We start from the raw sequence: 17998 nt of genomic DNA on the forward strand, positions 1-17998 counted from the left end.
GAATGTGAAGGAAATCAACTAGATGTGGATCTCAGGGATAGAGATACTAAAAGACTTAGTCACCCAGGACATCTATATCAATGACTCTAGTGGCTGACATATAGTTTTATTTAACTCAGTGGTACTGAATGCTAAGTCCCTAGAAATCAGGAGCACATCCTAATTACTTGTCATACCTCCTACCACTGGCACAAGTTATATATATATATATATATATATTTGACATTGTTTTAGAACATGTGGTATACTGTGGAAGCATAACAGGCTTTTGTTGAACTGAGGCTACTGGGTCCATGCAAGGATACTTGGTCTGAAATCAAAATAGAAATGAATATTATGTTTTCCCACATCCTTGGTCATTGTGATGGGTTTTCTGTTCTCCTTTGAACTAGAAATAAATCATCCAGGATAGGCAACTGAGTCAAAAGTAGACATTTTGCCATTTGCACTTTGGTAAAATACAAAAGACTTCTCTGCTTTCTGGGTAAGATATAATTTCATAATGTCCCTGTCCTGAAAAACAAGAAGAAAAAGCCCATCAGATGATGTTATAGAATTTCAGAATTTGAGAATGGGAAGGGATCTCAATAGCCATCGAGTTCAACACACACACAGAAAAATTCCTACTTTAACCTCTAGGAGCTAGGAACCCATCTTCTCCTGTGGCTATCCATCTAATTATTAGACAACTCTAATTATTAGGAAGGGTATGCCTATATTAAGCCCAAATATGCCTTTTTTGGCAACTTCCACTGCTTGATCCCAGTTGTGCCGCTGGGATAAAATGGAATGTCAACTCCCTTTCAGGAGAGAGCCCTTCTAATACTTGAAGACAGATATAAGGTCCCCATCTGAAACACCCAACTCTTTTCTTATACAGGATGAGCATACCATGTTCAGTCAACAAATCCTCAAATGACAAGGAATCAAAGCCCTCCACCATCTTGGTTGCCCTCCTCTGGACAGTCTCCATTTTATCAATGTCTTTTTCAGACCATGGTGCCCAAAATCAAGTACAATACTACAGATGAACAGGGAAAACCCAGAATACAATTGGGCTATCACCCAGCTCTTTCTGAAAAGCATTTCTTTTAAATGCAGTCAGAGGTTGCATTAGGTTTTTTTCAATGCTTCTTCTCCTGAGAATTTTAATTGAATGAATCCTCCCACTGGCAGCTGAATTCTGTTGAACTTAGATCATGAAGACCTAAATTCAAGTCCTGCCTCAGATACTTGCTAGTTAGGGAACACTAGGAAAGTTACTAACCCTCTGGTCACCTCAGTTTCCACATTTGTACAATGGAGATGATAATAGAACCTACCTCACAGGATTGTTGTCAGTATCAAATGAGATAATATCCATAAAGTGCTTTGCACACCTTAAAGCACTATATCAATGGTAGCTATGATTAGCCATTACCATTGGCTCTCAAAGGGCATGTCAGTTGACTACCCTAGTGTTGAACTCAAACCTGAGACTTCTCAGAACATAACTCCCTTTTCTAGCCACCATGCCCTTATGTATGGTATCCTCTCAATTAGACTGCAAGCTCCTTAAGGGCAGGGACTTTTCTAATTGCATACTCAGTGTTTAGAAGAGTATTTGGGTGGCACAGTGAATAGAGCACCAGCCCTGGAGGTAGGAGGACGTGAGTTCAAATCCAGCCTCATATACTTAAAAGAAAACTAGCTGTGTGACTTTGAGCAAGCCACTTAACCCACCTTCCCCCCCCTCCAAAAAGCAAAAAAAAATAGTTTGGCACATACCAAATTTTAAATTAATGTTTCTCATTTGATTAATTCTGAGCCCCACATTCCAGTAAGAACTTTAAAACTTTTAAAAACAAGGAGAAGGAAGACTAGGATGATAAAAGATCATGCCATTTGAGAAAGAGATGAAGAAATGGGTGGTTTAACTTGAAGGAGAACAGTTCTGTGGAGGACATGATATTCCTTCAAGAGTCAGATGCTCTTACATGTGGAAGAATGATTTAAACATCCTCTGCTTGGTAACACAGAGAAGAACTAGGAAGAAAGTATGAATAATGCAGCAAAGATTCAGGATTGATATAAAGTAAAACAACCTACTGATTAAAGAATAATTATCAATAATTAAAGATTAAAGGGGAATCAGCTGCTTTGAAAGGCAATGACAATAAGAAAGAAAGAAAAGAAGTAAGGAAAGACAGAGAAAGGAATGAGGGAAGGGGTGGAGGCAAGATGGTGGAGTAGAAGCACAAACTTGTCATGGGCTCCTGCTCCAATCACTTCCAATACACATGAAAAATGACTCTAAACAAATTTTAGAGCTACATAACCCACAAAATGACAGAGAGAAACAAATCTCCTGTTGAAGGAAGCCCAGCAGGCAGACAGGATTGGTCTATCACACTATGCTGGAAGCCCAGCTCAGTCAGGCATGAGCCATGTGGTTCCAGCCCCAGGACAGCCCTGCCCAGTGGCCACCAGAGCAAGCTTCAGGACAGTGAATCATCAGTAACTGTGATGGGTTCTAGACTTCTCAACACATAAGCACCAAAGACAAAGACAAAGGGGCTGCCTTTCGGTCTGAGAGGCAGTCCCGGCTGGTTAATAAACACTCCTATCAAATTATAATTGGCCTAGCTGTCCTGTCATATCTTGCTGTCCATTACAGCACCAAAAACACATTGTACTTTTACAAGCAAATATCTGATGAGCAATGTATAGATGAAATCATGGCCCTGTACTCCTCATGAAGAGTGGAGAGCTAGGAAGTAATCACCCTATCATGATCATCCTCCTACTTTCAACAAAGGCAAGTGACATAATGCCAAGGACACGTGGAGTGGGGCATTCCATATCCCAGATCCATCGACAGAATACTCTCTGGGGCCTTCAATTCAACTCACTTTGCCAAAATAAAGTTATAGACTTGCACAATGGAAAGGCTTTATAGTCCATCAAATTCAACCCCCTCGTTATACAGATGAGGAAAATGAGGCTCATAGAGCCCCACTTATAGCTAATAACTGCCCAAGGTGACAAAAGTATTAAGTGTCTAACAGGGTAGTCTAACACCATTCTCCCTAATACCAAGTTCATTCCTCCATCCACTGTATCACCCTAGTTTGCCTGTAAAGGCATGCCGCATGGAGGAAGCACCCACCTCTATCCTGCATGTCAGCAAGGAGGGAAAATTCCATTTGCTCCATCCTGGTGCTCCATTCTCTTCCGAGGCTCCTCCCATTAACCCCTCCTCCCAGCCCCATTCTTCCCCTAATTCCCTGGCACTGGAACCCTCCCAGGTTGCATTGCAAAAGATCAATCAACCTGAATTTCCCCTCTCTCCTCCCTAAGAATTGTTCCCCTGCTCTTTTGTCTCTGTCTTCTGGAAGAGCACAGCTTATCTCTAACAAAGACCAGCCTGCCCCTTCCCTTACCATCTTTCACTGCCTGCCATAGGAATTACCATTTCTTCCACCCTTCATGCCTAATAATTGCCCAAGTCATCCCTGGAATTGGTTAACCTCCAGGCATCCATGCTGGGGGACACTATCAAGGGAGGGTCAGCCAAAGCATGAGGCTGCCTCAGAGAAAAGAAAAAAGGATCAGGGTTACTACTCACTTGGGTGCACCTTTCCATCATTAGGAACTTCAATGACGGTCTTCCCTTGAAGGACCAACATTTGCTGATTGATGTCACAAATTTCACCAGTGTAAGGCTTATTCATTCCTATAAAATTAAAGATTTTGCATGCTATGTCATAGGTTGATGAGATTTAAAGCTGATTTAATGGTTTGATTTCAAGAATAATTGCCAATTCTCTGTCAGCACATGGAGAAGGATGGACTGATGCTGATGGAATATAGCCCCAACTGAGTCTACATATGGCCACTTTCCCTCTCTATATAAATCCCTACTATGATGACCAAAGAGCTGTGATTGTAAATGAGGAAACTGCACAATTTCAGAAATGGAAAGAAACTTAAAGTCCATCTAATCCAATGCATTCCCAAACACTGAGAATTTTTAGCAAATATCCACTCCTTAAAAACAAACACACCTTTAGTGATGAGCGACCCACCACCCCAGGAGACAGATCACTTCTACCTAGGAGCAGCTCTAATTGTGGGAGGGTTTTTCCTGACTTTGAGTCTAAATTTACCACTTTGTAAACTGTACCTTTTACTCTTTTTGTCTTCAGGGACAAACAATATGGGTCTAATCTCTCTCCTCAGTGTTGACATTAAATACTTAAAGACAGTTATTTCCCCACTGAGTCAGCTTTTCTCCAACCTAAAGCTCCCCAGTCTCTGCAAACTTTCCTCACATGGGGTGGACTTGAGACCTGTCCTTCATTGACCTACCCCATATGCCTGCTTACAGCTTCTCAACATTCCCACTCATCCCTCAAAAGGAACACAACCTTCCTGGTATGAGAGCAGAGTCATAATCACCTCCTTATTCCTGGAAGCTGTGATTGATTCTCTAAGGCATCCCCATATCACATTAGGAATGTATATGTGTGTGACAGTTGGTGTATGTTTGCTATCCATATCAAGACACAGGCCACCCTCTTCTGCGTTCTCTCAAGTTTAATAAAGTTCTTACTGAGTGAAAACCTCAGTTCTTTTTCAGGAAAACAAATGTCTAACAACATAACCTAATACTTTTTAAGACAATTTTTTTTTATTCTAAGTAAAGGACTTTGTACTTATCCCTAGACCTTGCATTAGACCAATGTTCTAGCCTGCCAGGATCTGTTTGAAACCTGATTTTATACTTCTGTGCATTGACCATACCCCTTGGCTCTCTTATCGTCTGCAAGCTTGAAAAGCATCCCCTGTGTCATTGATAAAAATGTCAAACAGCCTAGGGTCAAGAATACATCTCTGGGGCACTCCATTAAAAAGTTCCTTCCAAGTCAATTTTTCTTTTGAATTTTGGATTTGTTGTTACCAAAGTCATGTCTGACTCTTCACATCCCTATGTGAGGTTTTCTTGGCAAAGATACTGGAGTGGTTCCTGGCCCAGCTCATTTTACTGAGGAGAAACTGAGGCAACTGGGGTTAACTGACTTGCCCAGTGTCACAATCTGGCAAATGTGGAAGGCTGGATTTGAGCTCAGGTCTTCCAGACTTCAGGGCTAATCCTCTATCCAGGAAACCAGTAATGAATCTTCTTTTGAGTCCAGTCATCCAACCAATTCTGAATCCATCTGAATTCTAATTGTCCTATAGTTAAGGCATTATCTCTGTGTCTTTCCCCCAGGAATAGAATAAGATCCTTTATTGCTTTACCAAATTCAGTGAAATTTTATGTGGCATCTCCCTGAAGCCAGTTACTCCACCAAACAAGGGAATACATTTGGTCTCCCATGACTTGTGTTCTTTACAGCCACGCTAACAACCTGTGATCACGGCTTCTTTCTCTAGCTGCTCACCAAGCATCACTTAAATGGTTCTTTCCACGATTTTGTAGAAATCCAAGAAAAGTTCACTGGCCTGGAGTTGGCAGAGCAGATCCTATTCTCTTCCTTTTTGAGGGAAATTAGGACCCTTGCCTTTCTCCAGGCCCAGAGCACTCAGTATCTTTCTGATGTCACTGAGAGGGCCTTCCCCACATCCACCAAGAGGTGGCTCACTTGGACCAGTAAACCTGAATTCAAGAGAATAAGAGTTGGTTAGAAATCTCAGGGCTGTTAACAAGGCTGTCATCCCTATACACCCCATCTGGAAGTGTAAGCCAGATTCTTTCTATTCTCTGCACTAGAAAACTGGGAAAACTTCAGGTATTTTTGGTGGGTTTTTTGTCTTGTTTTGTTTTGTTTGTTTTACAAGGCTTGATCCCAAACCTTCCTTTATGGAGAAAGGGACTTCCAGGCCCTATGCCTGTAGCTCCCAAAAGTTCACCTTTGGGTTGTCTTTTACAACATTAGGAAAAATTTAATTTCTCTATAGAACTTAAGAAGAAAAAGTTGGTGTTTTTTTGCAACTCTGTTTGGCCTCAGTGTAACCTAGAGTACCACTTACTGTGACCTGTTTTGGGGACTTTAAAAGATGATACTCTGTAAGGGTTATGGGATTTAAAGATCTCCCATGCCCCATGGACGTGCAGACATAGCAGAGCAAGAGAAAGTGAAAAGCCGAGCTAACGGTCCTGCGGTTGGCAGTTGGCGGCGGTTGCCTTTTTTTTTTTTGAGTTAGTACCCCTGCTGAGCACTGCCAGCAGCCGGAGCTGCTGGGAGCAGGACTTTCTGCTAAGGACTCCTGCTGAGGACTGCCAGGGGCCGGAGCTGCTAGGAGCGCACTTCCCAGATGCTGGGTGGTTGCTGTGAGCGGGGAGAGGAGGACCTTTGCCTGAGGTAGCCTGTTCTGTTTTAAAGGCTTGAGAATGTGGGTGCTTTCTACTTTATCTACCTGTGCCAATATCATAACTACTCTGATGGCTTTCACTTTCTGGTTTTGGGACTCAGTCTTTTGGTATCTTAATAAATTTTCTAGTTTATTTCCCCAAATGGCCAACCTGAGGTATTTTGTGATGGATAATTATATCAGCATATTTGTAATCTCTATAGGCATTGTGAATATGGCATTGCTGATACATACTCTCTTGCAGTTAGAATTACACTTTTGCAGAGAAGGAAGATGGATGGAATTTGCCTACTTAATGGCCTTCATTGAACTTTCTTGGAACATGGTTCTCAGGAAAGACTGTGAGATGCTTGAAGCTACAGCCCCTCAACAAAGGGGCAACAGGGACCAATTAAATGACCCCCTTCCTATGGCTTCAGCCCCAGCCCCTCCCCCCTCAGCAACTCCTGCTCAGGTCCCAGTCATTGGTCTCACTGAGGCAGGTCCCACAGTCTCTTCTGCTGTACCACAATCCTTTTCCCCTTGGTTTCCCTTCCCTTTTCCTCTAGCTCAATACCCCTCATTTCCTGCCTGCTACACCATCCATATCTCCTACCCTGCATCTCCCACCATGGCCCCTCCCCCCTCAGTTACTCCTGCTCAGGTCTCAGACACTGGTCTTGCTGAGGTGCCTCCCTCTGTGGCCCCTCTCCCTGAGGCAACACCCACTCTGGCCTCAGGTCCTACCCCCACAGCAGTCATAGAGGTATCTCCTCTTCTGACACCTTCCACTCCTCATGTCCCAGCTGATCTTCTCCCTGGCAAGCTGGATCCCCCAGTCTTGCAGTCTGATCCAGCTCAGCCAGCACCCCCAGTCACTCCTTCACTTCCAATCTCCCTTCCCAAGTCCCTGTCCCTACGGCACCTTCAGGACTTTTTCCCTTAAGGGAAGTGGTTCTCTCATCTGGTGGGGAAACTAGAGTGCATGTCCCATTTTCCATTTCAGTTCTCAATCAAATTAAAGAAAAATGAGGGAAGTTCTCTAAAATTCCAACAAAGTTTACTGAAGGCTTTCAGGCCATATGCCTACAATTTGAGCTTTCTTGGGGTGAATTGCATATCCTTTTCTCTACCTGTTGCTCCACTGAGGAGAAGGGGAGAATCTGGGAACCCCCTTGAACTCTGATTGAATGGTGCCATTTGATGAGGTATTTGCCTGAGGCCATAACCCTTTCATTGTGGCCGGGCCCAAACCTCTGTTACTACCCTAGTTCTCCATTTTCCAGTTATCCCCCACCCTTGATCCTCAACTGTTATACCCTTGAACTGGCCTAGCCCACCATTGTTTGTCCTTGTCCTCCATTCTTCAGAAGCTGCATCCAAGTCCATGTCCTCCCACATAACCAAAGTGGACTGAGAACCTCAGAGTGTCAGGCTGAGTACAAGACAGCCTCCTAGCTCTATCTGACCTAGTGGGATCTGAGAGGTCAGGCTCAAACACACACACACATATGCACAAAATATATAATACCTCCAAGGTACTTGGAGAACATGAAGGGAATAGGGAAAGAAAAAGGCTTACATACCTTCCAGTCCCAGTTGGAGAAGAGCTTGAGATAAGCAGTGTTTCCCAGTATCAGAGAACCATAAAAATGTAGAGGTTCATCATAAAATGATGACCTATTGGGTTAGGGGTGCTCAAGACCCCAAAATACCAACACTCCGGGTCCTGCCAAATGAATTTGACTCAAGTATTCTCTCAGCCAAAGAAAAGCAAAATTTATTAAAAGTTAGCCACATTGGGTAGACTCTTAAGGAGCCTCAGTATCTGTAAGACTTGTACTGGAAAACTCTATGGTGCTCTTACACCACATGGAGGAAAGATGCAGTCTTATGTACAGAAAGGTTGTAGGAGGAATCTAGGGGTGGTCTAGATGAGGAGTTTGGAGAGGGTCTTCAGGAAGTGTCAATGAGGTTAGACTCCAGTAAATGAGTAAAGTTGCTGGAGGCTACCTGGAGATGACAGACAATGGTGGGCTAGGCCAGTTCAAGGGTGTAACAGTTGAGGATCAAGGGGAGGGGACTAGCTGGATAAAGGAGAACTAGGCTAGTAAGAGGTTTGGGCCCAGCCACAATGAAAAGCTGATGGCCTCAGGCAAATGCCTCATGGCATGGGAAGATTCAGTCAGAGCTCCAGGGGGTTCCCAGAGCCTGTACCTTATCAGTAGGTACCTAAGAAAGATTTATTGATATATTATTGGTGGATTGATAATACTTTATGAATTTTAAAGCATGATTTTTGAGAAGTTCATGGCTACTCGAGGGGGTCATTACACACACACACACACACACACACACACACACAATCTGCAGGCAGATCACATAGGAGGTGATGCTTCACCTGAACTTTGAAGGAAACCAAGGCATCTGAGAGGCAGAGATCCTGGAAAATTCTTTCCAGGCTAAGTGGGCTAAGAGTGAGAAGGGATTTTTCATTGGAGTCCAAAAAGACTTCCTGAAATTTGAAGCCATCAAGGTTTTCACATAGAGGCTGAATAACCATTTGTCATGGGTGTTACAGTGGGAATTCATTTGGAATGGATTAAACAGACACCAAGAACTATCCAGCTCCTGCATTATGATTGTGATCTCTGTAATTTTACAAATGGAAGGTATTAGTGTCTCTCTGAAGGTTTAAGGTTTGGATCTGACATAGGTCAAATGAGACAAGTCTCTTTCCTCATCTTTCTCCCTTCTTCCTTCTCCCTTGCTCTGCCCCCTGACTCACCCTCCTTCCTTGGCCCTCCCTTCCTCCATCTCTGTCTCTATCTATCTTTGTCTCTGTCTCTCTGTCTCTTTCTCCCTTCCCTCACTTCCTCTTTCTCTCTCTTTCCCCTTTTTCTTCCTCCCTACCTCTCTCTCTCCTACTCTCTCTTTTCCTTCCTACTCCATGCAACTCTGTTTCCCCATGTAGCTGTGAATGAGAATCGCTAAAAGCTTCTGCCTCAGTCCCCTGTGCCATATGTCCACTTGCTTTAAGCTGCCTGAAGGAAGAGACTATTTCAATTGTGTCTTTCTCTCCAGCAACTGATACAGGACCTTGCACACAGTAGATGGCTTATATATGCTTGTTGTCCTTGAAACAGTCTAGGTCTCAGTCCCTCTTCACTGAGATAAGGAAGTTTTATGGTAAGCTAATCAACCTGTGTGTTGACTCTCCAACAGCTATGGCAGGCTGAAAGGGGAGAAGAGAGTTTTTTTCTGGAGAGAGATGGGACTGAGGAATTTTTGGAATGTTGGATTCTATGGTACATCCATATAATTAATGCTTCTTGGTTTTTGCTAATCCAATAAAATGATTGCTTAACTCTGTACTTGACATCAAGTGAATGTTAACCCCCTGGATCTCTGGTACACCAGTTTGAGATGCAAAGGATCTCAGTGCCTGAGAAGTGATGATTGATTGGAAATTCCTAGACAGAGCCCAGGAGGCAAGAGCAGAGCAGAGCAGAGCAGACTGTTGTGCATGTAGTATGTATCCATTTTATCAACTTGGGCAGCTAGGTGGAATTGTGGATAGGGTGGTTGGCCTGGACCCAGGAAGACCTGAATTCAAATCTGTCCTCAAACACTCACTAGCTGTGTGACCCAGGGCAATTCACTTAACCTCTGTTTCAATTAATCCATTGGAGAAGGAAATGGAAAGCTTCTCCAGTATGTGTGCCAAGAAAACCCCAAACAGATTGACGAAGAGTCAGACACAACTGAACACCATTCAAAGCAGCAAAATAATTTTGTGCAAGGAACACCTACCCATCCATTCATTCATACACATGACTTTAGAGATGGCAGATGGTGAATATTAGTTCTCACATCCAGGTAACAAATTGCACTGAGATCTACACAGAGAGGTCTTGACTCAGGGCTTATGATCATTCTGATTATGACACTTCGATAGAAATGCAAATGTGAGCCCGGTGCCTCACCAACACCTTTGTCATCAGACTCTGCCCAATCTTTCATGATCTCTTGAATTCTCTTTCAAACCATTCATAAATCAGGGAAGCAGAGAAGTGCTTGGGTGGAAGTGGAGGGAATTTGGAGTTGACAGGTCTGGATTCTCATACTAGCTCTTTCACCACAAAATGTGTGAGCTAAGGGGATACGCAACATTCCTGTATCTTCATCTCCACTGTGAGAGGTCCTTCCCAGTTCTCTCTTTCAATAAGAACCAGCAGCCATCATTCCACCTGTTCAATATGAGCCACTGCCAACATTTATTCAACCTTAGGGTGATAGGACCCTGGATTTAGAACTGGAAGGGATGTCAGAGGCCATCTAATTCAATCTCTCATTTAACAGGTGAGGGGACTGAGACTTGGGGAAGTTAAGTGACTTGGTCACAGTCACACAAATAATATGAGAGACTCACTTAGAATTTGAATCTAGGTCCTCTGGATCTCATTCAGTGTCTTTATCAACTATATTCTGAAAGATGGACAGGGTATGCATACATTTGTGAGTTGTGTGTGTGTGCATATTGTGTATAATCCATTACATGCATGCTTTATATATAAGATAGCTATAAAATATATCACAAGCTCATATATAAAGATGTATTAAATTCCAAATATGAAATATATATGTAAATTTAGTCAGATTATTTTCTACTTGAGTAAATGAAAGCTATCTTCTTCCAATGAATCTAACATTCTGATGAACTCATTCAGTTCCTGTCCAGAGATCAGTGGGGACAGAACCTTTTATATTTTTTAAATACTTCATGATCCTTATTGTTAATGCTTTAGGTCTGAAAAACAGCCAAAATCTTCAGCACCTGGGACAGGTCTTGTCCAGGAAAGCATCCTTTTCAGAGCAATTCCAGAAGACAAACATTCCCAAGTGTCAGCTGGTCAAGGCCCCCATGTCTCTGTCAGTCCTCCCCCCCCAGCTCAGAAGGGTGGCTGCTCCCTTGGAGAATGGGAAAGAAATTAACTGAATAGAGAGTTCAGGAGTTAAGATACTAAAAACCTTAAACACCCAGGACATTTATAACCATGACTCCAAAGGTTGACATATAGGTTTATTGAACTCAGTGGTAGCAAATGCTAAACCCCTAGAAGGCAGGAATCAATTCTAGTTATATTTCATGTCTCCCAACACAGGCACAAGTTTAATATATATGAAAGTGTTTTCAAACTTGTGGTATACTGTGCAAGCAGGGCAGGATTTTGTCAAATTGAGTCTACTTGTCCAGGTCAGGTTTAATTCCTGGAATTGAAATAGAAATTTATACCATCTCTGCCGTTATCCTTGGTCATCATGAGGGGTTTCCCATTCTCCCTTGAACTACAGGTGAACCAGCCAGGATAGGCAGCTGATTCAAAGGTAGAAAACATGCCATTGTTATTATGGTAAAATACAAAAGACTTCTCTGTATTCTGACTATGATATAATTCCATGATGTCCTCATCCTAAAAAAAGAAGAAGAAAAAGCCCATCAGATGGTGCTAGAGACTTTCAGAACTTGGGAATGGGAAGGAATATCAATAGCGATCGCATTCAACACATACACCAAAAACTCCCTACTAAAACCTCCAAGGACTAGGAACCCATCTTCTCCTGAGGCTGTCCATCTGATTCTGAGACAACTCTACTTGTTAGGAAGGGTATGCCGATATGAAGCCCAAATCTGCCTCTTTCCAACATCCACTGCTTGATCCCAGTTCTGCCCACTGAGAACAAATGGAATTTCAAGTCCCTTTTCCAGGAGATAGTCCTTCAAATACTTGAAGACAGATATAAGACCTCCCTCCAACATTGCCAACTCTTTTCTTATCCAGGCTGAGCATTCCAGGTTCCACCAAGAAATCCACTAATGACAAGAAATCAAGACCCTCCACCATCTTGGTTGCCCTCCTCTGGGCACTCTCTATTTTATCAATGTCTTTTTTAAACTGTGGTACCCAACACTGAACACAATACTCCAGATGAGGTGGGACAAGAGCAGAGTAAAATTGAACTGTTATCCAGCCCTTCCTGAAAAGCATCCCTTTGAAATGCAGCCAAAGGTAACATTAGGTTTGTTTTTTGGCTATTTTTTTTTTCTCGGCTGCTTCTTCGCCTCAGAATTTTAATCAAATTAAGCCTCCCACTGGTAGCTAAATTCTGCTGAACTTGTAGCACAGCGAGTAAGAGCACTGGCTCCAGTGTCAGGATGACCTGGAGATCGAATCCTGGGCTCAGATACTCAGCACCACACCCAGAAATAACTGGCCCTGTAACCTTGAGCAAGGTACTTAACCTTGATTGCCTAAAAAAAAAATTCTGCTGAACTTGGATCAGGAAGACCTGAATTCAAATCCTGCCTCAGATACCTGCTAGCTAGGAAGAAGGAAAGAAGGAAAAGGGAGGAAGGAATGGAGAAATAAAGAGAGAAATTAAGAAAAGATGCATTTATTAAAGGATTATCATATTCCAGACTCTGTGCAAAGTACTGTGGTTACAAATACTAGCAAGTAAGATAGTTGCTGCCCAAAAGGAGCTTAAATTAAAATGCAGAAAGACAACACATAAAACAAAGTTGGAAAGCATATGGAGAGTAGGTGAGGTTTAGAAATGGATAAGACATGGCACGATGGTCTGATTTCAGAAAACAGGGGAAAAGTTCATTTATCAGAACCCAAGAGTTTTCACTGAAACCTGGATGACCACCACTTGGTGACACTTTCTAGGAGATTCGAATTCAAGTATTGGTTGCTTTTTTTCTGAAATCCTTTTTGATTTTGAGATTCCATGAGATGCTATGAAACTCACCTCCAGCTTCAGTATGGGCTCCCCTCCACTCTCTGCACAGCACAGACACAGTTCATGGTCTGCTATTCCCAGGTAAATAGGATTGCCTTTGCCTTTGTCAAGAGACTCGTCTCGGCATGGTGTGCTCATCAGTGTGACTGCAAATACAAGAATCAGTGATCCCACAGGTTGTACCAAATATGAGGATAAAGAATCAATTTCTGACAAAGAGGAAGGTGATGGAGATGGGCATCATCTGTCTAAAGAAAAGGGCAAGGGAATGCCACAGCTATCCTTGAATTTCAGGGGTATGGATTTGGAAGTGCTAGGTGAAGGGAAGGAAACTAAATTACCTAGGTCTATGGGAATGTTCCATTCACTTCTGGATGGAGAGGTCATCAGCTCAGAGGTCTAGTCCTCATATTGATTCAAATTGTCCTTTGGGCTTTATTCTAGCTCCTGAACTCTGAAGCACAGTCCTCACAGGAAGCAGCCTAGACAGAGGGACTCTCTGATATCACACAAGAACAATCTCCCAGACTGTTGCATAATCCAAGTCTGCAATTTGCATTCTCTGATTTACCTTCAGGTAACACCCTAACCAGCAGGCTTGGCAGTGTCCTAAAAGATAGTCCTGTGATGCTGTGTGTGGTAGACATGAGGGAGATATGATTCCTGATTAGTCAAAAAACTTTTGATAGAGAAGCAGAGAAAGGGAGAAGTGGAATGAGAAAGAAGGCATTGATTTTTGACAAACAGGAAATGTCCAGTAGGAGCCAGCATCCCAAAATGTGTATTCATTGATTCTCAGAACCTACACTCCCAAAGGTTGCTAAGAACAGACCTCTGGGGTGAAACTGTTCCCTCCTTGACTAAACTGAGATTTCACCTCCCTTCCAAATACCACAGATCGCTGATTCATATGTATTTTCCTAACCAAACTAATTCACCTAACTTCCCTAATTACTGTTTTACTTTCAGAGTAATGTTGGTTCTTTATACATGATCATCTCTGATGTAATTAGCATTTGTGGAAGGGTACATAAACTGGTGTAGATGATATCAACTGTTACCCTTTTGTTCTAGGATAGGACTATTTACTTCTGTAATGACTAGCAAAAGTGCCTTTTATCCTGAACACCAAGAAGCACATTGTACTTCTAGAGAGCAAATAACTGATGTGCAATATACAGATAAGTTTATATGTGACCCTGTCCTCCTCGTGAAGCTTGGAGAGTTTGGGAGTCATCACTCAATCACAATCTTCCCCTTAGTTGCAACAAAGGCAAAAGTGACATTATTCCCAGGAGATGTGGTGTGGGGAATTCCACATCCCAGATCCATCCGCTGAGATACTCCCTGGGGCATTGGGTCCAGTTCAACTTGCTTCAATAAAGTTATTGACTTAGATCTAGAAAAGAATTTATGGGTCAGCAAATTCAACCCCCTCATTTTACAGATGAAGAAAACAAGGCTCACAAAGCCTCATTTGAGCCTAATGACTGCCCAAGGTGACAAAAGTGTCAAGTGTCTAAGGGAGAAGTCTAACACAGTTCTCCCTAATGCCAAGTTCATTGCTCTATCCTCTGTGTTACCCAGGTTTGTCTGCAAAAGAAGGCCACATAGAGAAAGCCCCCACCTCTTTCCTGGCTGTCAGTAACCAAGGCCAAATGCATTTTCTCTGTCCTTGTTCTCTATTTTGTTCCTCTCCTCCCATTACCCCCTCCTCCCAGCCCCATTCTTCCCATCATTCCCTGGCATTAGAACCCTCCCAGGTTGGATTGCAAAAGATCAACCAACCTGAATTGTCTCTCCCTCCTCCATCCTCCCTCACCGTTGTCCTTCTGCTCTTTTGTCTCTGTCTTCTGGAAGATCACAGCTTATCTCTAACAAAGACCAGCCTGCCCCTTCTCTGACCATCTTTCACTGCCTGCCATAGGAATTTCCACTTCTCCCAACCTCTATGCCTAGTAACTGCCCAAGTCATCCCTGGAATTTGATGATCTCCAGGCATCTGTGTTGTGGGACACTATAAAGAGCGGGTCAGCCAAAGCATGAGGCTGCCTCAGAGAAAGGGAAAATAGGACCAGGGTTCCTACTCACTTGGGTTCACCATTTCATCTTCAGGAACTGCTATGAGGGTCTTCCCTTGAAGGACCAAGACATGTTGATAGATGTCACGAATTTCCAGGAAGGAAGGCTCCTCTAATACTTTCAAATGAAAATTGTTACAATGCAAATGTCATTGGCTGATGAGGTTTAAAGCTGATTTAATGGATTGATTTCCAAAAAAATTGCCAATTCTGTCAGTACATGGAGAAGGATGGACTGATGTTGATGGAATACAACCCCACCTGAGTCTACAAACAGCCACTTCTATCTACATATAAATCCCTACTGTGATGACCGAACAGCTGTGATTGTGAAGAAGGGAACTGCACAATTCCAGAAATGGAAGGGAATTTAAAGGCCATCTAAACCAACCCACTCCCAAACATTGAGAATGTCTAGCAAATATCCATTCCTTAAAAACAAACAAAGCTTGAGTGATGAGGGACCCACCACCCGAGGAGACAGTCCACTTCTACTCGGGAGCAGCTCTAATTGTTGGAAGGTTTTTCCTGACACTGAGTCTAAATTACCCCTTTGTAAACTGTACCCTTTACTCTTGTTGTCTCCAGGGACAAACAAGATGGGTCTAATTTCCCTCCTCAAGATTGGCCTTTAAATACTTAATGACAGTTATTTCTCCACTGAGTCTCCTTTTCTCCAAGCTAAATCTCCCCAGTTTCTGCAAACTCTCCTCATGTAGGATGGACTTGAGGCCGGACCCTCATCCAGCTGCCTCCATTTGGCTGCTTCCAGCTTCTCAACATTCCCACACATGCCTCAAAAGGAACACAGTCTTCCAGGTGTGAAGACAGAGTCATAATCACCTCCTCATTCCTGGAAGCTGTGATTGATTCTCTAAGGCATCCCCATATCATGTCAGGGGTGTGTATGTGTGTGGGTGGGTGTGTCTGCCTGCCATTACCTCAGTGTGGGTGTGTGTCTGCCTGTCATTATCTCATTGCTATCAATATGAAGACACTGATTTGGGCCTCCCTACTCTGAGTCCTCTTCAGTTTATTAAATATCTTACTGAATGAAAGCCTCAGACCTTTTTCAGGCAAGCTGCTGTCTAACAAAACAATCTAATACTTTCTAAGTCAATTTTTTAAATCTAAGAATAGGACTTTGCATTCTTCCCTAGATCTTGCATTAGACCAATGTTCTAGCCTGCCACGTTCTATTTGAAATCTGATTTTATACTTCTGGGCATTGACTATCCCCCTTGGCTCTCATCATCTGCAAGCTTGAGAATCATCCCATTTGTCATTGATACAAATGTTAAACAGCCCAAGGTCAAGAAGAGATCACTGGGGCACTCCATTAGAGAGCTCCTTCCAAGTCTACTTTCCTTTAAATTTTGGATTTGTTGTTACCCAAGTCATCTCTGACTCTTCACAGCCCTGTGTGAGGTTTTCCTGGCAAAGATACTGGGGTGGTTTGACATTTCCTTCTTCAGGTCATTTTACATAGGAGGCAAATAGGGTTAACTGACTTGCTTGGGGTCACACATCTAGTAAATATCTGGATTTGAACTCAAGTCTTCATGATTCCAGGGCCCAACTTCTATTCAGCTAACCACTAATGAATTTTCTTTTGAGTGTAGTCAACCAACCAATCGTGAATCCATCTGAATTCTAATTGTCCTATATTCAAGGCAGCATCTCACTATCTTTCCCCCCAGGAATAGCATGAGATCCTTTATTGCTTTGCCAAATTCAGTGGAATTTTATCTGTGGCATCTCCCTGAACTTTCAGTCCAGTTACTCCATCAGACAAGGGAATAAATTCAGTCTCACATGACTTGCTTTCCTTATACCCACGCTAACAATCTGTGATCAATGCTTCTTTCTCTACCTGCTCACCAAGCATCCTTTGAATGGTTCTTTCTACAATTTTGTAGAAATCCAAGACAAGTTCACTGGCCTGGAGTTGGCAGAGCAGATCCTATTCTTTTCCTTTTGTGGGAAATTAGGATCCTTGCCTTTCTCCAGACCCACAGCACCCTGGCCATTCTCCAGGATCTTTCTGATGTCATTGACAGTGCCTTCCCCACATCTGTCAAGAGGTAGCTCACTTGGACCAGGAAACTTGAATTCAACAGTAGCTCCCTTAATATCTATCTCTTTGCTTACCTTGGCTCTCCACTCCCAATTACCATTACCATAGAAGCAGCCAATTGGACCTATCATGTCTCCATTCATGGTAGGCTTGGTGTCAGCAGGAAACTCCATGAGTCTAGGATGGGTTTCCCCTTGCCCCACCAAGGGAACCCAGATAAGCCCGAATGGGGGAAGGTTAGGGAGGGCAGCTATGTCTCACCTTTTGGTACAAATGGTTGCATTGAACCTGAAAAATAATGAAGGCAGAAACAAAAAATCTACGCACTGTGTTATTTCCAGATTAAAGGAGGCATACTATCTTTCAATCAATGAAAAAATAAGCAATTCTATTATTTGGTAGGACCCATGCCTGCCTTCAGACTCTTTAAATTCTAACAAAGGAGATAACATGGACACATACGGACAGTTGTCTTCATGTGAGTGGATTGTTCAGCAGTAATGAGAATTTGCGTCGGACTTTGGGAAGGTGGGGATGTGAGAAAGGGAGGGATGGAGGCAGAAAGGGGGCTGCAAAGGGGGGGGGCTCCCATGGAAGGAAGGAGCCAGCATAGTTCACAAACAGGGACAGAGAAACAAGAACAAGAGAAAGAACCTGCAGGGATGAGGGCCTGAACCTAGAGGAAGAGCAGGGGGAG

General features: G+C 43.0%; 1 protein-coding gene and 1 pseudogene across 1 annotated transcript; both read right to left on the reverse strand.

Moving 5' to 3' along the window:
- Window positions 1-305: 305 nt before the first annotated feature.
- On the reverse strand, window positions 306-3713 carry LOC138171724 (interleukin-36 alpha-like; annotated as a pseudogene).
- A 7693-nt stretch (window positions 3714-11406) lies between these two features.
- Window positions 11407-17632, reverse strand: LOC138171723 (interleukin-36 alpha-like). The gene is made up of 4 exons (XM_069101358.1): window positions 17563-17632; window positions 15235-15342; window positions 13153-13289; window positions 11407-11810 (listed from the first exon to the last, which is right to left on the reverse strand). Exons 1-4 carry the CDS (start codon window positions 17582-17584, stop codon window positions 11601-11603), a joined length of 477 nt encoding a protein of 158 aa, XP_068957459.1. The 5' UTR covers window positions 17585-17632; the 3' UTR covers window positions 11407-11600.
- Between the last annotated feature and the right edge of the window lie 366 nt (window positions 17633-17998).

The sequence above is a fragment of the Petaurus breviceps genome, unplaced genomic scaffold, assembly GCF_028583685.1.
Source record: "Petaurus breviceps papuanus isolate PSGF00001 unplaced genomic scaffold, PetGlider_PUasm1.0 460, whole genome shotgun sequence".
NCBI classification, from domain to species: Eukaryota; Metazoa; Chordata; class Mammalia; order Diprotodontia; family Petauridae; genus Petaurus; species Petaurus breviceps.